The sequence below is a fragment of the Lissotriton vulgaris genome, chromosome 1_1, assembly GCF_964263255.1.
Source record: "Lissotriton vulgaris chromosome 1_1, aLisVul1.2, whole genome shotgun sequence".
Lineage (NCBI taxonomy): Eukaryota > Metazoa > Chordata > Amphibia > Caudata > Salamandridae > Lissotriton > Lissotriton vulgaris.
In genome coordinates this window covers 1630041737-1630066136 of record NC_141685.1, presented here as the reverse complement: position 1 = coordinate 1630066136, position 24400 = coordinate 1630041737, and the positions used below count along the sequence as shown (strand labels likewise).

Genomic DNA, 24400 nt, shown 5'->3' with positions numbered 1-24400 from the left:
AGGTTAAGGCGGGCCAGGAGTGTAAACAGGTATGCCCAACTCACAGAGTCGAAGGCCCTGTCCATATCCGCCAGTAGGAGCGCCGCCTGCTCATCCCGAGCGCCCATGGTGTCAACCGCCGCCTGCGCCCAAGATAACAAGATTTTAATGCATCTTTAGTGCTTAATTGTGAGCAATGAAAATGCTTTTAATTTGCTCCGTTTTCAGAGACAGAGAACAAAAGTTAGTTTGTCATCCTACTCGCCAGAAAGGGCGTGTAGGACCTAAAAACAGCCAACCCTCGTTAAATTTAGCTCCCACATTTTGACAGAAAATAGCACTGGAAATGTCCAATGTAGTTTTGCATCTTTACGAACTATATTATTTATTAAGCCTGAGTGAATTCTGTACAGCAAACGTCTATGTATGACTTTAAATATCGATAGTCTTAGGACTATACAATAAGTGGTTTGTGGAAGAGGTGTGGCGCAGCGACCAGGGTGCCTGACTCCAGACTACGGGATTCACGGTTTGATCCCCGGTGCCAGGTTAGCCCACCACCATGTGACTCTGGGCAATAGCTTGCTTAATCTTCCCGAGGGACACCACTTCCGAGGTAGCTGTGCGCTTAACAAATACTGGTATTTAATTTCATAATAAAGATTAGATTTAAGCATTGGAAAATATGGATTATTAACAGGAGAGAGAAGACTCAATCACACCTTGATCATCTAATTTTGATAGAATCTCCCTCACTGGGCGTTTAGCTTTATGCTTATTAGGAGATTGTGCTTGCACCTGTGGGCTGGAACTTCTAGGTATAACATGATTAAGGCAAGTATTTATCCTAACCAACTTGGGTACGAAATAAAGCTTGAGTCTGCGCAACAGCCCACTCTGCAGCAAATGCTGCTTTCACCTCTTCCAGAACATGAACTGAAAAGGAAGGTATGAATACATCCTCCCCTTGTAAAACATTTTTTATATATATATATATTTTTTTTTATTGAGTATTTTTTTACATTTACAACATACGACATAACATATATACTTCATCGCGATTGTACGTACAGGGGTGAAAGCCCATGCAGCATAGCACTTTGCTGTCCAGATTTCACGTAGAACACATGAACTTGAGCATCCCTGCCTTTCATCCGACCACACAGAAAACATATAACAGATATTCCTTAGCATTTTGTGATAGGGGAGCACGTCAGGCGGTTTGGAGTGAAGCAAATTCTATTCATGGCTGGTACCCTATTTACCTATCTACTCTGACCGAAATAGAAAGAGGGGGGGGGGGGGAAATGGGTGATCGGGCGGGGGAGGAGAGGGGGAGTTACCTGCTCTAGAGTTTAGTGCTGCGGTTTGGTCTTTGGTTCCTACTGGATGGCCCTCTCATGGGGGCTCGTATGGTGCTAGGAACTTATCCAAGGCTGACCATAAGCCCCTGTTTGGCCTTCTCCATGGTGTGATTCGTAAGGCTGTAGTGTGGGCCCCTCTCAGATATGTAACCTTGGAGCTAGTGGAGGCATACGCTGTAGGGTCAGCAAATTTTTGTATCTTAGGGGATCTTAATCTCCGTTTTGACTTAGAGCTGGATCTGAATTTCCGCACCCTGAACTCTGACCTAGCCGCCTTCCAGCTCCTTCAATTAGTTAAAAGCCCCACACATACAGGAGGCCATGTCCTGGACCCCATTTTTACTAATATAGAAGACTCCAGAACCACCACCCTTACGGCAATTGCTTGGTCAGATCATTTTCTAGTGGAGTTATCTGTTTGTATCCCTACCTCTACAGCTTGTAAAATCCAAAGAGCCACGCGTAAAAGACCTTGGCGCAAACTCCGGTTAGAGGAGTTTCATGCATTGCTGGACGCTGATCCACTGGGCCCTTTCTAGGATGTGGAGACAGGATATGAAGCATTTTGTACCTGGCTCACCAGGGCACTTGACACCCTTATTCCTGCTAGGTGGGTCAAAGGACGCATGCGAGATGCTAATCCTTGGTATAACGAAACCCTGGCTAGTCTGAAGAAAAAGTGTAAAAAACACGAGCGTGTATGGAGGAAGGACTACTCAGAGAGTAAGATCAAATACGTAAAGGAGCTCAAGACTTACCATAAAGCCATCTGTAGGGTGCGAGCGGAATTTTATGCCTCCGAAATAGAGGCTAGTGCTAACCAGACTAAAGTTATCTTTAAGATCCTTAAGGAACTTAGCTCTAAAAAAAACCTGTCAGCATTGTCCCGACTTCAGCTGTCCAATGTGAAGAACTGGCTTCCTTTTTCGTCGATAAAATTCGGGGTATCTACCAAGCCTTTATCCCAGGTCCACAACCTAGCTATTCTCTGGTCTCTCGGCCTATCTCTATGGCTAAGATATTGGTCATCCCTGAAATTTCTAGAGAAGAGTTTGACAAGCTTACAAGGCAGATTAAATCTGGCTCGCCGGCAGACCCTTTGAGCCGGCCCAATTTAGAGAGTCTTCTCTACTCTGCCTGACCCAGCTATATAGTCTTGTCAATGCCCCATTCTCTACTGCTACCGTCCCAGCCAGTTGAAAGCAGGCATGGGTGTCACCCATACTTAAAAAAACCACTCTAGACCCGTCAAAGCCAGAAAACTTTAGGCCTATATCCCTGCTGCCCTGGGCGGCAAAAATCGCAGAGTCTCATGTGAATCTAGTTCTTACCAGCATTCTCAAAACCAACGACACTCTGGACGAAACCCAGCATGGGTTCCGTGCTGGCCACAGCACGGAGACGGCGCTTCGGGCTATTACGGAGCATCTCCGCTCCACATTGGGCCATGGTCAAGCGGCGGCACTTATCCTTTTGGTTCTCAGTGCCGCTTTTGACGCAGACTCCCACCAGATCCTTCTACTTGAGGAGGCAGGGATCACTGATATGGCTCTCGCTTGGTTTCGATCCTTCCTGACCGATAGTACGTTTCGTGTCTCCACTCCTCCTTTCCTCTCTGGGGCGCGTTCCATTGAGCAGGGTGTTCCGCAGGGTTCGGCTTTGAGCCCCACCTTGTTCAATCTGTACGTCCAACCACTGGCTGCGGTCGCTAAAGCGTAAGTTCTTAACATCGTCTCTTATGCGGACGATACGCAGCTAGTGGTTGCCCTCACGGAAGCCTCTACCATCGACCATATTAGATTCAAAGCGGGTCTGACCGCCGTAGTAGCCTGGATGACAGATAACTGTCTCCACTTGAATGCTGCCAAGACGGAGGTACTACTGGTGGGAAGAAATGCAGATCTATGGGGTGACCACTGGTGGCCACCTACTTTGGGGGCAGCCCCTACACCTAAGACTGAAGTGAAGAATCTGGGAGTCTGGTTGGACTCAGAGCTTAAGTTTGATGTCCAAACAAAAAAGGTCGCCGCTACTTGCTTTGGAATCTTACACAGCCTTAAACCAGTCTTGAAATTTTTCGATCCAGTTACCAGGCAGTTAATTGTTCAGTCTACGGTACTGTCCAGACTGGATTATGCCAGCTCCTTACTTCTAGGCACTAATAAGGTGGAAATTGCCCGCCATCAACGTATTCAAAATGCAGCCGCAAGGGCCTTAATAGGCCTGCCACACTTTAGTCCCACTTCTGCCTCCATCCGGAAACTTCACTGGCTTCCTGTAGCTCAAAGGATACAGTTTAAGACCCTGTGTAACTCTTTTAAAATCCTTAGACTGTCTACCCCTAACATGTTGGGATCACTGCTGAACCTGTATGTGCCTGCGCGTTCTCTGCGTTCGGCAGGGCAGAATCTGGTGGTACTTTCCCGGTTCAACCGTAGCAGAGCAGGTGGCCGCTCCTTCCGTTTTCTAGCAGCTAAGTTATGGAATTCCCTTCCTGCCCAGATACGGGAGTTGAAGGACATGTTGCAATTTAGGAAAGTTGTCAAAACACTTTTATTTCCTGGAAAATAATTTCCCCTACCGTTTTTTTCTGCCCTTAGTTCTGTTTTTCACTTGGGATTAGCACCGGGACGCCTCTTCGCTGGGGAAGCTGTGCGCTCTATATACCATATAACATAACATAACATAACCCAGTTGACCAACCCCTTAAAGGTGGCCTTAGAGGCGTCCTTCCACTTGGTGAGTACTACCTTGACTGCTGCCATTAGCAGGAGGTCTAGAAGGCTACTGTCATTTTGCGTGTTGATGTCCGCTGTTATAAATGCAGTGGTGAGTGTGGCGAACTCTTCTTTGAGTGTACAACCTAAGGCTCTGTTTATGAAGCTAAATATTTTTTTCCAGAATTTTCTGACTTTTGTGCAGTGGAAGATGAGGTGTGCGAGGTCCCCCTATTCTCGGTCGCAATTCCAGCAGCAGTCATTTTCCCTTAGCCCTAGGGCCGCTAAACGGGCCGGGGTCAAGTAGGTCTTGTGCAAAAGCCAGAATTTTGTCTGGGCTAGGACCTGGGAGATCATGTTCTTTGACGGGGACTGCCAGAGGGTGTGTCGCTCCTGCTCATTCAGTGTGATGTCTAGGTGTGATTCCCAGTAGCTGATTGTCTTATCTTGAGACTAGAGGAGGTGGGGCGGAGAAGTTTGTATACGTCGGATACCTGGTGGCCAACTTTGTTTAGGTTCTCCATATACTGGATGATTGAGGGCTTGTGTCCTGATATCTTAGATTTTGTTAGGGCTGTTCTTAATTTGAGGAAGTTGTAGAGTTCTACATCTGGTAGGTTGTGTCGTGCTTGGGGGCTGTCCAAAAAAGCCAAAGGGCAGCAACCGAAAACCCTCCTTTTCAATGGGAAGCCAGTGTTTAACATAAACACTGACGCTACCCAATGAAAACGAGGGGTGGGGCTCGAGTCCGCTTCTTGAAACTAACTTGTTGTCTATAGCTCACGCAGGTGAGGAGCGCATGCGTGCTCCAACGCCAAGCGAGACCTAAAAATAAATGAGTGCATGGCATTTTCTCATGTTTAGTGAAAAACAGGTTTAAACTACCACCTAAAAAAAAGATGCCAAGTTAAAAAAGGAAAATCTCAAATGCAGACTACATGCAAACCCTAGAATAGATGCACACTATGAATCTAAAGGGAAATCATTTTAAGTCTGAAGTCATTCTGAAAACTAGGCACAAATCCAGAACTACACGATAGACCCTTCTCATACACAGTGGGAAAAGGATTTCACTTTTGAGAGGCATCCATTTTAGACGCTTAAATACTTTAGTTCAGTGTTTGCTAAACTGTGGGTCACAACCCACTGGTGTGTCACACACTGATTTTTGGTAGGTTGGGAAAGTCAGAGCAATAAATAAAGCTTACATAAATTCTGTGTTTATCTTGTCACATTTGCCTGTGTTTCCAAGACATAGGTCAAATAGGCTATGTCTTCTGGAAAATTGTTACTTTTCTTTTACTATGGGATTTATTTTTACTTTTCTTTCTTTGACTGAAAATGGAGAGCAGTTTTTAAAGTGAATTATGTGACAATCTTGATGGAGTCAGAATGTCCTTTTTTGTAACACAACAAAATGTAAATGTTTTTTTTTTAAACATTTTATTAAGATTTGTTATCATCATACAATTCAAAATATAGTTCGCATCCTCTGTAACCATCAAATATGTCTCCATATTATCCCCAACTAAACCCCCGGATCCCCCCCCTCTGGTTGTTGGTGTGGGCGCATTTCAAATGTATACATCACAGCATAATATCAGTTATACAGGTAACGTTCATAACACAATTCACATAGTAAGTATCACATGTACTTTTCGTGTACATTAAGCCTCATCGTTCTTTTGTGAATCCTGCAGAGCCTGCACCAATGCTTCCCAGGCCCTGGCCGTTTCCAGAGCTTTTTCATTATCTGTTCGTTTGGCCTGTTGTAATCTAGTGAAGCTCTCACTGCTAGCCCATTTACATAATTCTGTTCTCCACATCTTACTCGATGGCCCTTCTCTCGATTGCCAGTGCCAGGTTATTTCCCGCTTAGCTAATAATAACCCTAGGTCAATGAATTTGCTAGTTATTTTGGTTTTGGTTGTGTGTGGGAAACAGTGCAGCAGGCATACTGCTATGTCATAATCTAATTGTCTGTCAGTTATGTCGTTTAGTAGTTCCCCTACTTCAGCCCAATATTGCCCCAAAAACGGGCAGTTCCAGAGCATATGCTCCAGTTCTACACCAGGTACTAAGCATCTAGGGCAAGCTGCGTCTTGGACCCGGAAGTATTTCCGAATCTTCCCTGGGAACAAGTAAGCTCAGTGCAATATAAAAAATTGCACCTGCTGGAAACTTGCATTCCTGCTCCCTTTCAATGTCCTTCCAAGAATATGGGCCCATGCTGTGTCTGGTATTGATCTGCCTGTATGCGCCTCCCATTTTAATTTCAAACCATCTAGCGGTCGCAGTCCCTCCTGCAACATCCTAGAGTGAAGGCGAGTGACTGCCTTAAAGGTTCCTGCAGCCATAGCAACATATTGGCAAGCCATGGTAGTCACTGGTTCCATTTGCCCCCCCTCCAATGCTTCCGAATTGCCGCTGTTACCGCTGCATGAATCAGGAAGCTACCATCTGGGAGACCATACCTCTCCTGTATTGTCTGGAAGGGCATCAGCCTCCCATCCTCATACAAGTCTCCCACCATTTAAAGTCCCAGCTGTTCCCATTCCATAAGGGTGGACCAGTCCCCACCGTGTTGTAGTGCTGTCAACATTCCCAATGGAATTTCCGGCGCATATGGATGCGCCATCCCAGCTCTACGCTGACTCGTGTTCCAACACAGCCTCAGGGTTTTCTATTCCATTGTTAAATCCCGTAAGTGAAGTGTCTGTTGTAAGACTATGTACAAAAGCACATGCCTCTGTATCCCTGTGTCTCTCAATTGTTCAGGGCCCCGGAATTCTGCTGCAACGCTTTGCGTGAGCACCTGCAGCTGGGCTGCTAAAGAATAGAGCTCGAAGTCAGGAACTGCCATCCCTCCCTCTGCCTTAGGCCTCATCAATGTAGTTAACGCTACTCTCCTCCGTCCATTGCCCCACAGAAACCCAATGGTCAATGACCGCAGTTCTTTAAACATGCGCGGAGGGATCCAAATAGGCAGGGTCCAGAAATAATAAAGCAGTCTGGGCAGAGCCACCATTTTAAGGAGGGCTACTATCCCTACCACCGAAAGAGGGAGCGTGGACCAGAACGCCATGCTCCCCTTCAAGGCTCTAATACAACGCCCCACATTCCCTTCTAGCATATTTGTGGCGTCATGATCAATTCGAACCCCCAGATATGTGAGACATGTTGGCTCCCATTTCATCTCTTCAAACAATGTCGGCGGTTGTGCATGCGGCTGCATCGGGAAGAGGCACGTCTTACGCCAATTCACCTTAAGGCCCGATAGTTCTCCAAATCGTGACAGCAGGTACACTGCACCCTGTAATGCGTCCTCTGTGTTTTCCAAAAATAGGAGCAGGTCATCTGCGTATAACGATATATATTGTGGTACGTCCTTCAACCATAGACGCCGATAGCTTTGTCCTGATCTAGCTTGCACTGCGAGAGGTTCTATCGCCAAAGCGAATAATAGTGGGGACAAGGAGCACCCCTGTCTCGTCCCCCTTAGGACTGGATATTGGGTGGTTATCACCGCTCCCAACCGTATTCTAGCCGTCGCCGAGGTATACAATACCCTCGTCCACGCCCCAAAGTGCTCCACTAGAATCGCTCCAGGACTCTGTAAAGGAATGCCCATTCCAGACTATCAAAAGCCTTTTCTATATCTACTGACAGGGCTGCTGGTAGTCGTGCATCGTGATGGTTTTCTCCCATAATCCGTGATAATCTCCGAATATTCGAAGATGTATTCCTAGTTGGAATGAATCCCGTTTGGTCAGCGTGCACCAGCGAGGTCATATATGGCAGTAATCGGGTTGCTAATACTCGGCTCAGAATTTTGTAGTCCGTTGTCAGCATAGACAACGGTCTATATGAAGTCACATCCGCATCTTCCCTCCCTGGTTTTAAAAGGGGGATAATCAGCGCTTCCCGCATGGACGTGCGTAACTGGCCTAACACCTTGGCCTCAGTGTATACTTCCAGCAAGTGGGGTGCCAGGATATCTACATATTGTGCATAAATTCTATGGTCAGGCGGTCTGCACCCGGTGTCTTATTTCGAGCCATGTGCTTGATCGCGCACCGGATCTCAGGCAATGTAATATCTTTCCCCATAATCCGCCTGTTCTTCATCTAGTCGCGGAAGCGGAATCCCCTCTAAGTATTCTTCTATGTCAGTTTCATCTCCTCTCAAATTACATTTGTACAGGGATTCATAGTAGGCTAAAAACCAAGATAGCACCTCATTGTGTGAGTAAGCCATGTACCCCTGGGCCGTCTCTATCCTCAGGACCGGGCCTCTCCTCGGGATTGGGTTCGCCAGCCGTGCTAGCAGCATTCCTACTTTGTTCCGTTCCGCGTGGGCCTTCACCATGTAATTCTTGTAGTCAAAACATCGCAAGCGAGCGATGGCTCAGACATCGCTGTGGAAGATCCCATTTCTTGCCCGCCAGCATAGACCGCGATACCTCCTTAAATCTCCGGTTACTCGCACCATCATGAAGACCTGGGACACGGTAGCGGTCAAACGGGGCCTGACAACTTTCCCCTCCCCGCTCTTTGATAACCCGGAATTTCCACCGGGCGCCGATCCCCGTGCCTTTCTACAATGGCGGAGCACGGTCTGCCGCTCGGCCGACCATCTCTTTGACTTAGAGGGCTTCCTCCCCCTTGCCGAGATCACGCACGGCTACGGAGTGAATAAACCTCACATGTTCCAATACTTCCAGCTTCGCCACTGGCTTCTGCACCCGGATCGCGCTCCCCTAGTCGCTCGGCCGATGATGCCGTTTGAGAAATGGCTGATTACGAAGGACTCGGATAGGCACCTTATATCGGACCTTTACAAAATGTTATCCCCCGTGGCCGGCCCAGTTAAAACAGCGGGGCAGAGGCGCTGGGAATCGGAGCTCGGAAGGACACTTTCGCCCAAGGAATGGGGGTTCGTATATTATAGAGCGGCACACACCACTCGTAATACTAGCGCTAGGGAGTCGGCGGTGAAACTGGCCATCTACTGGCACCTTACCCCGACAAGACTCAATCAGGGCAATCCTCTTCGAAGCGCTCTGTGTTGGAGGGGCTGCGGTGAAAGGGGCACTCTGACCCATCTCCTATGGGAATGCAACACTCTGCAAGGGTACTGGAAAGCGGTATTAGACGATATTGATTCCACCTTTGAAACTGAAATCCTGCGCTTTCCTGCATACACTATCCTAGGGCTACCCAACGCGCTCACATTTCCCTTAAGGTCACTACGTGGCAAACAGATGGGCATTGCCATGCAGGCAGCGTCACAACACGTTCTGTCACTATGGGGCTCCACCACATTACCCACCCACACTGGCTGGTTACACAAATTGTGGTTCACACTGGGCATGGAACGCATCCAAGCCACACTCACACATTCGACTGACTCCTTCCAGAAGACCTGGCAACCGCTCCGGTCCCTCTTATCCAGGGAATTTCACGAAATCACATGCCCAAAATATCTTCGCATTCTACGGCTCACGGCGCCACCGCAGAACCCGCCACAAATTTAGACACCTTGCTACACATCAGCCCGAGAGTGATCTCAGGGAGACTTCGAACTATTGGCATACTGGTCGGGGTGGGGGAGGGGGGAGGAGCTGTTGGGTGAAGGGTGGGGGTTGAGTTTTTCCTTCTGTTTTGTTTGGTTGTAATTCCCACATGGCATCTTTACCTAAATGTCGGCAATGCAATATTGTGTAGGCGTGATTTATATGCTTCTTGGTGGCCTCTCAGAGAAGACGTGCCTGTCTGTCTCGCTCGCTACATAAACCTACTGCATGCTATCCGCCTTACTATGCCTGTTTTTCTTGCTCTTAAACTCAATAAAACAAATGTGAAATTAAAACATCGCAAGCGCTCTATTTCAACTGCCGCTGCTTCCTTCGCCTCCATGAGCTTCGCCTGCAGTGTCGGCTGTTCTGGCCTTTGCTTCTCTACTTCCCTCAGGTCATCACTTAATATCTCCTTCCTCACCCCTGAATATTTACTAATACAGAGCCCTCGTATCACCACTTTAAAGGCGTCCCATTCTCCTGCTCTAGTCGATGCCGTTCCCTGATTGTCCTCAAAATAAGGTTCAATGCCCTCTTTTACCTCTGTTTTTAAAACCTGGTCTTCCAGCGTTTCGGGGCGGAGTCTCCAAGTAGGTATTGCGGATCTCACCCTCTGCCAATTAATAGTCAGTAACTGTGGGTTGTGGTCAGATATAGTCCTAGCGAAATACTCAGTGTGTGTTACCATGTGGGCTATGGATTGAGAACATAGAATTGTATCTATCCTGACATGTAGTTCATGCAAGGCCGAAAAAAAGGAATAGTCCCTATCCTGAGAGTGGTGTGTGCGCCATATGTCCATTAAGCCCCACCTATCTTGCCAGTCTGATCGCTTCTTAGCTAATCGGCGAACTGGAGAGTCAACTAGTGGAGGATGTGACCTGTCAAGGACCACGTCCGTTATTGAATTAAAATCCCCTTCCATTATTGCTGGGCCAGTCAGGTAATGTGCCAGTGCCCCCGATGCTCGGTCCAGGAAGCGTGCCTGATCCACATTCGGGGCATAGATACTACAAAATACAACATCTCTGCCATATAACCTCCCCTCTACTGCTAAGTATCTGCCTTCCGGGTCCATGATGTGGTTCGTGGCCTGAAAAGGGACACCTGCTCTCACCCAGATTAGCACCCCTCTAGCAAACGCCGAATACGACGTGCTAAAAACCTGACCCCTCCACCTACGTTGCAGCGCCTGCCCTTCGCCTTAGTGAGATGGGTTTCTTGGAGCAGGGCCACGTGGACACCCCTTCGCACCAGATAAGCATGTACCTTATGACGCCTTGCCATGGTATTCAGACCTCGTACGTTCCATGTGATACATCGTAATTCAGGTTATGTCCCCATTGTGATTATTCCTCCGTTCCCTGGTTCTCACCATGTGCATGCCCACACCACAATTGCCTCCCCAATCAACAACATCCCATTCAACTTCCCTCCTCCTTCCCCCCAAAACAGGACCTAATATGAAACTATCAGCCCCCATCCAAACCATGTTACAACTCACAAAACTATACCCCGTAGTAGTCACTACAGGTTTGCCTTAAGGGCAACTGGAGGTTGCTCAAACCCAACAGGCGGCCGCGCCAGCCTCTCACCCCGCTGCCTTGTGATCCTCTATATAACTTGCAGGATCCATTCCCTCCCTCCCACTTCACTTCAAATCGCAATCGTGTGTCCAACCATTCTACGTTAATGTGGCGGCCACCAGCGGCCCTTCAGTGAGATTATTCATCAAGCATGCCCTCTGCTGTCCTGGGCGTGACCTCCGGACCCTTATTGCTGTCTGTTTCCAAGTGTTCCGCTTCCGACTGCATCCGATGTCGCCGTCAATGCTCCTTGTCTTTCCGCAGCTGCTTGTGACAGAGATTGCAACTGCTGTTTTCTGTTTCTAGTCCTTATTCTCCCGATCCCTGGTGCATGCAGCGCCGTGCGCCTGACTCCCGCCCCACCTCCGCAGCACAGGGTACAGGCACACCGCACCTCAGTCACCCGGGCTCTGTTGTTGAGGACCCCTCAGCGGCCGCTCTCTCCTTCGTGTGCTGGCCACCTCGTGTCGTTCTGCGCTGCGGCGCCTCCAGTAACCTCAGGACGCCTTCTCCTTCCGCTGTAGGCCCGGTGTGTTCAGAGGCACGCGCACCAGCTCTCGGCAGCTCCACCACCAAGCGGTACCGCGGGTCCTCACCGGTCTCCGGAGGTATAATCTCACTGCAACTGCACTCTGACGGTGCCCCAAGCGCACTGCTCCACAGTGTGCCCCGCAGCGGTCTCTCGCTTCAGCAACTGGTCCGCCGCTCCGCCGCCATGTTCAGGGCTCAATTTCGGGTTGGTGCGGGTCCCGGACCTCAAGCCACAGGACTCGTCGCTATCGCCCTTCGCCTCTCCTCACAACCGGAGCAGGTCCCCAATTCACTCGCGCACTTAAGTTATGACCGCCGCAGGCTCCCAACGCGCTCCTTATTGCGGCAAGTCAGCACCATCGAGGCTCTGCCGCCATTTTGTCGTCCCCTGCCAGTCGGCTCCGTAAAATCAATTCGCTCCCTGGGCTGTGCAGAAGGCCCCCGCCGCTCCGCTTCCGAGGCTCTGTGTATCGTGAGTGTGAGAAGTTGGCCTGATATATGATGCTCACTAGTTCTAGTGATCACCTTGTATCAGTCCAAACAACCCTTATGGTGATTGGTTGTAAGTCAACCTTATAGACCAGCTATCCTAATGGTAGCATGGACAAAGCAGTTTTAGGCTAAACTATTTTGGCATGTGAAGCCAGCTGTTTTACCACATATAACCCCTTGAATACCAAATGAAAGGACACCACACAGGTAGTTATGAAAATAAACATTACATTTATTAACTAACATACACCTCTGAACTCTTTATGAGGTCAGAGGGCTAAGCACATGACAAGACTCTTAAGAAAAATACATTAAGTTGCACAAGTTACAATGTTGCCCTAGGGGCGCAACAAACCATATACTAAACAAGTGGTATAAGGAAGTCGATAGAAGGAATGGAGCTGTCCAGAGGCTGTAGGATCGCTGGGACTACGCTATCCTAACTTTAGGTAAGTAATAGGAGGCCCACGGAACGCGTGTGCAGAGTGTGAACTCACAAGCGAGATGCGTAACAAAGTCAATGGACAGTACAGTTTACGAAAAAGGTGAGTACGGACAATCCGGACTAGTAAGGACTGAAACGACTGTGAATCTGGACACTAGGAGAGTCAATCTACCCTTGAGCACCGAAATGCTCTTGTTACCTCACCCACGGGCTGCGGGTGCATAGGTGCGAAGTTGTAGTCTATGGAGCCTGGAAGAAAAGATGCTGCAGGCGGCCAGAAGGAAGATGTCCGGTGTGATCCAAGGGTGGATCAAGGAAGCTGAAGACCTAAAAGCATAAGGGACAATGTTCAAAGTCACTAGCCAGTGACTGGAGTGAAACCAGGAAGGAACCAGATGCTGTTGTCGCGATCAGGTGAAGAGTGGACGCTTGACTCTGCAGCCACGTGGACCAGGAGGTGTCTTAGACGACCAGGATGGAGGCACGAGCTGTCCCACGCAGGCTCTCGCTGTTGGCGATGTTGGTTCCGGATTCGGCATCAACAGGCCTTGGCAAAGGCAACCCACGCGGTGAGTGGAAAAGGCATCTGGTGCGGACCAGGAGGGTCCGGGGTACTTCTCTTTTGGAAGGAAGCAAGGGCCAGTCTGGAGCAACCAGACCAGCAGTGTTGATGTCGTGGATCGTTGTCTAGGAGGCCACTAGCCAGCCGGCAAGTGACCAGACAACGCGTCGAGCAGCAATCAAGCAAAAGTGCCCCACGCAGATCTCGTGGATGCTGGAGGGCTGATCTTCTGTGCAGGTGCTGCTCGGGGCTGGGGCTGCTCAATCCCCAAAGCACTTCGTCGAGGATACCTCAGAAGTCGTGCTGGAAGCGAAGTGCAGTTTCTTCAAGATGGCCGGTCCCACGTGTCTCTTCGCACCCACGGATCTCAGCTGTGCTGCAGATGTAGGTAGAGGTCGGGAAGTCGGGGTCTCGTCGGGCTCTGAAGTCTGGATCCACCAGGGAAGACGACAAAGTGAACCGCTGGAATGCTTGATGGTGCCTGCTTGTGCAGGGTGGTCACTCCTTGGCCACAAGGGAGATTTCTTCAGTCTTCTGTGGAGCAGAACGTCGAAGTCCAGAGTTTCTTCTTGTAAAGTTGTTCAGGATAATCTAATCTGGAATGGGACCAGCTCCTACCTTTATTCTCCTAAAGGGGGTTGTACTATCACTAGGTCCCTCCTATGGGTGGGACCAGGAAGGGGGGTGATTACACCCCCTATCCTTTGTCTGGTTTAGCGCCAGAGCTGGGGCTGGAGTGCCCCAGCAACTGGTTTGAACCGATGTATGCACAGGGCACCTTGTGTGCCCCAGGCATGTCTCGTTCCTTTCAGGCCTGTCCTACCTAATACACAAAATCCTATCTGGGGTGGTGCTAGCACCTCCCAAGGCAGGAAACCCTTTGTCCAGGCCTCCCTCGCTGGAAGGAGTTCCAGCAGCAGGAGGTCAGACTTGTGTCTGTGGTGGCAGCATCCATTTTTTTGATGCTGAGGCTCGAGTTAACTTTAACCGGGGTTCACAGTTACATACATGTCGTGTCCCTCTAGAAGGGTGGAATGCTACCCCCGTCGCCAGAATTGGCGAGGGGATAATATTCCAATTCGTATGACACCTTACTCGACATGTTTTGATAATGCTATGCCAAAGTTAGCAATAACCGCGAGGATTATAATGCACTTAAGAGTATATGGTATAGCGTTATCATGGAAACAGCTAAAGGACTTGGTTCCGAAAGCTGCAGACAGGCTCAGCTCATGCCAGAGCACTATCTCACATAATTCCAAGCACTCTGCCTCCAGGATTGTTAAGGCCTGCCATAGGAGTGACTTATAGGAGGATATGTGTCCATTTTAGGTTTAGATACAGGTATACTATATCTAAAGCAAAGGGTGATTACACCACCTTGCCACAGCTGATTGATCAGCCAGTTGTGTCAGATTTGGATGGCCAGCCAGGGGTGGCATAATACATTCTGCAGCCCCTGGTAGGCCTTGGTTTCACTTATGCCCTGGGTACCTATGGTACACTGTACAAGGACTTACAAGAGTGACCCAATACCAATTGGTAAATGCACCTAAAGTACATGGATGTCAATTTAGAAAGAGAACAGCTAGGCTGTGGGTCTGATTGGCAGGCCCACAGCCAGGGAAAGTCGTAAACCAGTGAAGCAAAAAGCAAAAATCTGGGGTGACCATAGGATTGCAGACCCTACTCTCCTACAGTGAGTACTTCAGAGACCCGGTGTGCTGGGTCTTATTTGCGGTGGTGAGGGATAAACAGGATTTTTGCAAGGATCGGGCACGGAGCTCCAGGCTCACGCCGCCTCTTCCATCAGCGTCCAAGCTACGCCCCCCCACAACAAAATGTAAATGATCTGTATGTATTCAGAAGTTACGAATGCAAAAAAAGCACTTTATTGTAATTCTGAAGTGCGCACAAAACAAATATTTTAGTAGGATCAAAACAAATCAAGCACTTTACTTGCTGATGCACAAAAATATAAATATTTACAGAAACCATATTTCCACACATAATTTGAATGGCAAGTCCCCCAAAAAACCTGGGGGGGGGACTATACAAGTTAGGCAGTATGCCAGTTACATTCGTGATATCACAGGAAGTGACATATCAACCCATGATCTCAGAGGAAGTGACATCACAAGAAGTCACATCAGGTCTTAAGACCTCACACATATGTTTAGCAGGTTTCTCACGAGTCCATTTGAGCGTATTATAATATTTAACAATTTAGATTTTGCATTGGGTTGTGCCAAAAAAGTGACAACCCAGATGCAAAATCTAGACCTCAACTTATACATTTAATTATTTTTTGACTCGGACAGAAAAAAATAGCAACAAAGAGAAACGTGGCAGAAAGTCTGTTCTGCTTAACTGATTGCAAATTCTGCATTTTCAAATATATATGGGGTTAAAGATCCTGTCAAATAGATCTTTATGTGCCCAGTAAATATCAGGGAATGATAACAATGGTAAGATAACTTTGAAGGTTAATGCACTTGCTGCAGAGATCAGTGTTTTGTTCCAGTTTCTTATCAAAGTAGCATAGAGTTTAAATGTCTCCTACAAAGCACATCATGTAACACACAAATTACAGATTTTTATTTGAGGTAGATGGGTAAGTGGTTTACTGCTTTTAACACAAAAATCCTTTTATTACTTCAATTTATAAACGGTACTCCAAATATAGCACAAAGAGTTATGAAGGCCATGTGACTCCTACACCTTGTAACCCTCACTGTCTTATGTAACATATCCTCACATTGATTTACACACATGATTTATTGTCAATGTATAATGTGTACGAGTGATGTAAAGGACTCAGACATCCTGGATTGGGATAAGTATTGTTATAAAATAAATAAAGCAAAAAAGTGGTATTTAAATTGTTATATGTGTAAATACTGGGATAGACCAACACATCTTACATTCTTACTTGGCGTGCATATCTCACATATGCCGGGTCTGAAAACAAATCGGAAGCATTCCTCTCTTAAGTACCTGTGAAGTAATAAGGTGTGCGCCGTGGTTTACCCTATATTGTATTTGCATCCAAGTGTGAGTTTACAGATAGCTCCCTTTCTGAATTCTCCAACAAAAGGAGGACAGATTGCTCCTTAAATTCGGGGTTTATTTGGGCCCAGCCGGAATGTAAAATAAATTTATTTGGAAAGAAAAGGGGCCCCTGTGTATTTGGGGAAAACACTGTATTGGAAAAAACGGTTTGCACCGGGTTCAGTGCACTTTATGAAACACGTGACACACTCATAGATTTGGACCACAACTCACAATATTACTAAACAGACATTTATATATGAAAAAATATATTTTGTCTTTTTATTATTTTGTTTCACATGATATTTTGTCAAGGATATAGATAATCCATAGATCACATGAATTTAACATACATAAATAATTATAAAGATGACGTGCATTCAAAAAGCAAAATTCATAAATACATAAGGATCTTAAAACACATATTTCATAACCACCAGAAAACAATCCATAAATAATCCTGAATTGTGATGTACATTTTTAAGCAAACTAATGATATGTTACATTCTCACCCTACATACATGAAGAAGGTGTGAAGAGACAGAAAGATGGAACAAAGTATCCCTAAAGAGTTAAGATGACTCGTCACAGATGTCAGTAGACATCTGTGTAAACTTAAAAGCACTGGTTGCAACCAGTGCTTTTAAGTTTACACAGATGTCTATTGACATGGTGGTTATGAAATATGTGTTTTAATATGTGTTTTTTCCAATACAATGTAAAATAACAAAGCCATCCCCACACCTGCACATTGCTGCGCAGAAAGAAAGCAGACAGCATGCAGGCACTGCTGAATGGGTCCCGGTATCTGAAAATTACATTGGGACGAGTTCAGCATATTTCTGTGGGATTCAAATTCTTGGCACGGTGGATGGTGTCCACTGTGTGAAAATAGTGGAAAGGTGCTGTCTACCTGCGTGTACCCTTGACATGTGCCCTGGCTATATGGTTTTATTAGTAAAACTGTGTTTCTGTGTAAACCTAGTGGCCATGTAAATGGAAAATGTGAAGTTTGCAAATGACAAGGTAGGTCGTTAAAGTTTGTTGTTCTAAAAAGTGGGTTGTGGTTCTAAAAAGTTTGGGAACCACTGCTTTATTTAATGACACACTGAACTAACTACGAGGAACCATTGCTACTTTAGCATGGGTATAGTCTTTCAAAGACTAAAACTCTCTGGCCCGGAATGGTCGTTGTTTCATTCTATAATTACAGGATACAACCTGCTAGTAGTGTGCACTGTTCCTAATGAACACTAGGTTCCACTCTTAATATTTTTTGTCAAGTTAAACAAGAATGATTAAACCAAACTGGATCTTGGATACAAACAATAGTTTTTTATCTTGATTGATTTCAATAAAACATAAATCATAAATTAACATCATTGTTTAAGTGTTTCATGATGGAAGTTCATATATATATATATATATATACACATACATTCACTGCTACTGTCCTCCTTGGAACAACAAATCATTAATGTCAAAATTCAAATAAGATATCATACAGCACATATTTAACGCCATAGATTGTTATGCATAAAGTTTACAAGTGACATGATTACAAACAGTCCGGAGCCCAATGCATTTCGGGACTTGCGCGTCTCTTCATCAGGGGCTAAATCCTGAACGGAATGCTCCAATACCCATGTCACAGCGTAGTATACTGAATGAAAACCAAATCCTGCTAACAATGGAAACAGTTGGTATAAACTGGGCGGGCAAAAAATGTCTTCCACTTCAAATATTCCTGTTCTTAATACACAGTTCTGAATTCTCAATAGAACGTTCCCCATTTCAGTTGCTGACCATTAATCATCCCGAGGTGTGCACATCAACAATGTGCAAACGGTATGCGCATGAAGAAGGATGTCTCGATATTAGATGCTTAGGACGCTCGAAGTAACAGCTACCAACAGAGCCTAATCCCCATAGAAAGCAGAGAAAAGTTGCCACCATAGTTTCATTCTGCCATTTTTCCAGTAAATTGCAGGCTTACTTTCAGTGCTGGAAGGGCTGCCTGTCACCCATGAAAGCCCCTTTGCTCTCCAGTCCTGGCCTACTGCAGGGTAAAACTGAATAGCACATTTTAGCCAAGGCTGGTTTGGGGTTCCAGATAAGCTCTGCATACGCCGAATGAATAGTTTGGAGCCACTGCTAGACCAATACCCTTTATTCCCTTCCACATACCCAGATAAGTGCCATACTCTGACTTGGGTAAAACAGTACAGCTCGCATATATAAACATATACATGGAAAGATGCACGTAATCGCAATGTATGGTCACAGATGTTAGATTTTAAGCAGAGAATTCCAGGACATAGTTCTTCACTGAAAGATTAATACTATCCTGCTCCAGTATATCATGGATGCTTTTGCTCACACCCTCCCACTAGCAATTCAAGTCATTCACTGGAAGTGACCCCCTTTTTGGAGGGCCAGCGGTCTGGTGTGGGGATATACTAATGATCTATGGCAGTGGTTCCCAAACTGGGGTCTGTGACACATTTCCAAGGGGTCAGCAGGCAGCAGTTTTAAAAGCACTGCAAAGTTCCTTGTATAATCAGCAGTTTCAAAGCAACAATAAAAGTGTCAAGATAAGTCCTGTGATTAATGTACCTGCTGGAGAGAGATGGGAGTTTTGTCTAGTGGCAACTTTGACTTCTCTAAGGAAATGCAGAGGTTTAATATGCCTACTGCAAAGAAGGTGTACCATGAATTTAAACAAACAATATTTTATGTGCATAGTTCAGTGGGTTACTGCTTTTGTCACAGAGCTCTGTTGTTACTGTGCAGTTTATAAGTTACAATCGTAAACTAGCTCAGTGAGCTATGAACTGCCATGAAACAGCTGCATTCAAACTGCACGGTACAACAAGCAATAAGTTATGTTTTCTCTAAGTCTTTCATTATCCTGATGCTGCTAATAAAGGTTTATTTAGGTAGAAATAAATTCTTATTATGTACATCAAAGCTAACCACTGTGCTATGCTCTGAATCCGTAGATTGTACTTCTCCAGAGCAAGAACTCTTAGAAAATGCCTACCAGTATAAGTGACATGTGAATCCCACACCTTGACGTCCCCATTGCCTTATGTAACATTTTCTATACATCGATTTATACATGTATGGTTAATTGTCTCTGCACTACAGTGGTATTAGAGATGCTATAAAACAAATGCAATAAATATGACAGAGGGGCTATGGAGAGATAAGGGGCACTGTTGGATGGTGATAATCAGGAAATAATTGAAGAGCCCCAACAAAGATCGTTGTATCCTGGTACCCAGTAATGTCATCATTTACTATGCTTTAAAAGCGAATACAATTCAATATATAGTGACAAATGTATGTGGAATGCACAATTTTCCCAAAATTTTCTTGGGGGTGGAGAGCTCCCCAAAGCTCTCTTTGTAGTGGTCAGGGTCACTCGCTGCACTTGGTGAGCACCGTACAGGGACTATTCTGACAACATTTGCCAGGGCTCCTTTGGGTTTTCAGTAGGGCCCTTGCATGAGCCTCGTAACGCGAAATAAATGCAAACATTGAAAAGTTAGTCGACGAAGAGCAGCACTAACCTTCCAATAACATTTTTTTAGATTTTTGCAATTTTTTTCAATATACAGTAATACAATCCTTCGCTATTAGAGCATTTGTTTGGTGTGCACATGTTTGTGTATTTATCACGAATTACTGTTTCAATGCTTGAAATTTAAATAGTACAAATTGCTTGGGGGTCCCGGGTTTCCAGTAGTTACTCACTGGGGTCCTCAGGAGTCAAAAGTTTGGGAGTCACTGATCTACGGCTCTACTCCCCCACAGCTCTCGTTAGTCTTTATCTAGCAGTCATCTATTAACTCAATTGACCTCCACCTCAAAACTTTTTTTTAAAAATCAATCAATTAGGTTTTACACCCCTCCTTGGCTCACACTCCCCTCCAAACTACTCCATCACCACTCATTCGCCTCCACTTTATACCGTGTATTGCACCCTCACTCCCACTGGCTAGCATTTCTCACCCCCTCCACTTAACTCTCCCATAATTAGGCGGTGATCTCCTCTCCTTTCCTTCAGAATGACATGCTCACCTCCATGGCCTGTCCCAGCTCCAGGTCGAATGTAACAACGCAGACACACTCCAGCCACGCTGAGAAGCGAGACCATGGCATCTTCGACAGTGACTGCGCCAAGGCGTCCTGCTCCTTCCGGCGCCCCGTCTGCATGTCCAGGGCACTAGACAAGAGGTCCATTCTGTCATGCTCCCTGTCACCCACCTTCAAAGACCACCCACCCCCTTCCTGGGTTACGTTACAGCCGAGCTTCACACCCTGAGCAGTGCACGAGCCGCTCTTACTCTCTGCCCCTTCTCCATTGATGCCTTGTAACTAGAATTGGCCGGAGCATGTGACTGCCCCCGTCACCTCCTCATGCTGTACTATGTATGGGGAGCTTTTCTACCTTCGCCCTACCCAACCCATCCCTTTCTCACTGCATCCCATTATCCCTGGTCATTGATTATTTCTCCTTCCTGTCACTAGTCGTAACGCCAACCCCTGAAAACTGGCTCATGCGCTGCCAATCTCTCAAAGACACTACGCCTTAAGGGATCTTTACAAACCGACCTCCACTCGCCTTAATCACGCCTCTCACTAATGTATTTTATCCATTAAATTATGGCAAGCATGAAGCAGCCACTGACACCCACCAATCAGGTTGGTGAATACATATTCTTACAAGATTAAAAGGGTGGTGACCTTCGAATGGTTGAAGGAACTGCTGCCATGGGATTGGCTGAAGAAACTCCTCCTAGCTGCTTATAGGCTGCGAGATCTCGGAAATTATGCCACTGTTTAGGATTCGCTCAAAAGCAGATTGTTAGCTGTTCATTGCCCCATAAAATTGTGAATCTTTACTGGCATTGTTTTGGTATTTGCGGGCCCCCAAACTCCGGTTAATCAGCGGGTTCCGGGCCCGTAGCAAACTGCAAACATGACAGCCGCTTCTGTCTGTCAGTCTGGGTCAGCCTGTGTTCACCGCTTGACGCTGTCGGAAAACGCTGCGTGTGCCTTTAGTCAAGGGATGGGTGATGTAGAGTAGACTAAACTGTTAAGGCGGGCATAGTCTGGGTTGACTCCGCCCAGCAGCATCTTCTGTGTTCGATCCGAGTGCTGCCAAGAAACCATCTGCTTATAATTATATTTTGCCATTGTAGCCTCTGTTTCTCCAAGCAACAAGGTAATGAAAAATTGTCTAGCAGACGCGACAAAGAATTTTCAATTCTATTAAGGACACGGAGGCGAGGATTATGCTTCTCTTCACTTTACTGACATAAACAGTAGCCAATAAAAAACTTTAAACTGGCATGACCCCGGAAGGACAACCCCCTCCAACAGTATGCACCAATCACTATCAAGTCCACTGTATATCTGTCCATGTTTATCAATACGACCTCCTCTTTCTTTGCGACACATCATCAGTCCAACAAGACCGGAGGCCAACGTGGCAACTATCGCATCCATCGTCGAGGAAGGCACCTCCTGCACCACGTCACAGATTTCCAGAGCATAGACTGTTCACCTCATGTCTGCTTGTGCTGATCTCCTGAAACAAGAACATAAGTCGTAATGGCCATTCCCAAACTTGGAAATACAACAAGCCAATAACAATCATTCGGGTGGGTACAAGAATTCATCAACCATATAACATTGCATGAAATACAATCCTGCAAGCCCGGGTGGGATAATCCTCGCCTCCGTGTCCTTAATAGAATTGAAAATTCTTTGTCGCGTCTGCTAGACAATTTTTCATTCTATGTCAGTCCACGGAGGCTCAGATTATGCTAGTTTAAAGTTTATCCACCACCACCGAGGCCACATCCACAATAGGCTTATGATAAAACACTTTAAAGGTGGAATCAGAAGACCAATCTGCCGCTGTCATGATATCTTGAAGCCGGGAGCCGGCACCAAAGGATTTTGAGGCCATAGCCCCTCTCACAGAATGAGCCCCAAATATAGAGGTATCAATACCCGCCAGGCCCAACAACCAGGTAACCCACCTGGCCAGAGTTGCACTGGTGACTGGGCGGAAAGGTTTCTGTAATGAAATCAACAGTTGACCAAAACCAGTTCTAAATTCCCTAGTACAATCCTCATATACCTTCAAACATTTGACCACACATAATTTACTGTGATGAGGAAATGCAGGATATGCAATACATTTTGTATGCGTTTTTGTACGCCTAGAGATCGTAAAAGAAACTCCCGTGGGAGTGAATACTCTACCTGATAAATCCAAGGCCCGAATATCCGACACTCGCCTGCATGAAACCAGGCAGAGGAGAAGTGTAAGTTTAGCTGAGAGCTGTTTGCGAGACAGACCCTCATTAGCCGGCCAGGCCGCCAAAAAACGTAGGACCACTGACACGTCCCAGAGTTCAGTATACCTGGGTTGAGGGGGCTTCACTAAGCGGACCCCCCTGACTACCCTGCACACCAAAGGGTGTTCCCCAACGGGCTTACCGTCAACATGCGGGTGCCCCGCGGAGATCGCCGATCGGAAGTTATTCACTGTGCGATAAGCCAGGCCAGACCGCGCCAGTTCCGATAAGAAATTCGCTATGATAGTAATATCGGATCCCATCGGATCCCCCTGCCGTTCGTTACACCAACCAACCCATCGTCTCCAAGCTGACTCATATCGCTTGTGGGTGGAAGGTGCCCATGCCTGAGATAGGAAAAAGAGAGTGTCCTCTGAAACTCCCGGCACTTGCCAACGTCGCCGGAAAGTCTCCACGCCATGAGGGACAACTGATTCTGAAGGACCAGCGGGTGGGGAAGACCCACCGGGTCCGTGAGAAGATCCGGGAACGTCGAAATTTGCACCGGCGCTGCACAGGTGAGACTCATTGCCACCGGGAACCACGCTTGTGCTTTCCAGCACGGTGAGACCAAGACCAATTCCGCTTTCTGCCTCCGAACCTGAGCCAGAACTCTCGGGATCATGATAAAAGGAGGAAACGCATACAGAATGCCCGTCGTCCACGATTGAAGGAAGGCGTCCGAGCTGATCGCCAAGGGATCCGGGCGCCAGCTGTAAAACTGGGGAAGTTGCCTGTTGAGCCGAGAGGCAAAAAGGTCTACCACACACGGCCCCCATATGTGGTTCAATGCCCCGAAGATTCGAGGGTGCAGTCTCCAATCGCTCGCATCTCTCAAGTATCGAGAGTTCCAATCCGCCGCTACGTTGGCAGACCCCGGAATATATTCCGCCGTCACCGAAATTTGATGGGCCAGGCAATAGTGCCAGAAATCCTTCGCTATCTCCGCCAGGAGGCGAGACCTGGTCCCTCCCAGGCGATTTATGTATCGCACCGCGGACACATTGTCCATGCGTAGGAGAATGCAGCATGACACTTTCTGAGGGGACAGGGTGCGAATCGCAAAGGAACCCGCCAGAAGTTCCAGGCAATTGATGTGGAGACTCAGCTCGTCGCTGGACCATCGGCCCCCCGTCTCCACCGAGCCGCAACGGGCTCCCCAGCCCCAGCGGCTGGCATCCGACTCTATCACCACTTCCGGGGTGGCCGCGAAAATGGCTCTGCCATTCCACGCATCCATATGCTCTAACCACCAGTTCATCTCCGTACGAGCCTCTGGCGAAAGGGAAACGTGTTGAGCGTAAGTCAGACCCTTGCGCAAGTGCAATGCCTTCAAACGCTGCAAGGCCCTGTAATGTAAAGGGCCCGGAAATATCGCCTGGATAGATGACGCTAGAAGTCCGACCAGACGCGCCAAAATCCTCAAGGAGATTGTCGGAGAGGCAAGCGCTCTCCTCAACTCCTTCCTGATAGCCACCCTCTTCTTGAGGGGTAAGAGTAGTTGAGCTTTCACAGAGTCGACCTGGAAACCCAGGAATTCCATCACCTGAGAAGGTTGCAAGATGGACTTCTGCAAATTCAGAAGGAAACCCAAGTCCTGAAGAAGTTGAATCGTCCAGGACAGATGGAGAGATACCATCTCCGGCGACCGACCTAAAATCAGTATGTCGTCGAGGTAAATGATGAGGCGAACGCCCCGTTCCCTCAAGTTCTGTACC

At 47.1% G+C, this 24400-nt stretch overlaps 1 protein-coding gene across 1 annotated transcript in view; it reads right to left on the bottom strand.

Moving 5' to 3' along the window:
• The window catches only part of DENND6B (DENN domain containing 6B), a 324585-nt gene extending 303589 nt beyond the window's left edge, over window positions 1–20996 (bottom strand). Inside the window, exon 1 of the mRNA XM_086918846.1 lies at window positions 20392–20996. Coding sequence (XP_086774972.1) covers window positions 20392–20553 — 162 coding nt within the window. The 5' untranslated portion in view covers window positions 20554–20996. The remainder of the gene's footprint in view (window positions 1–20391) is intronic.
• Between the last annotated feature and the right edge of the window lie 3404 nt (window positions 20997–24400).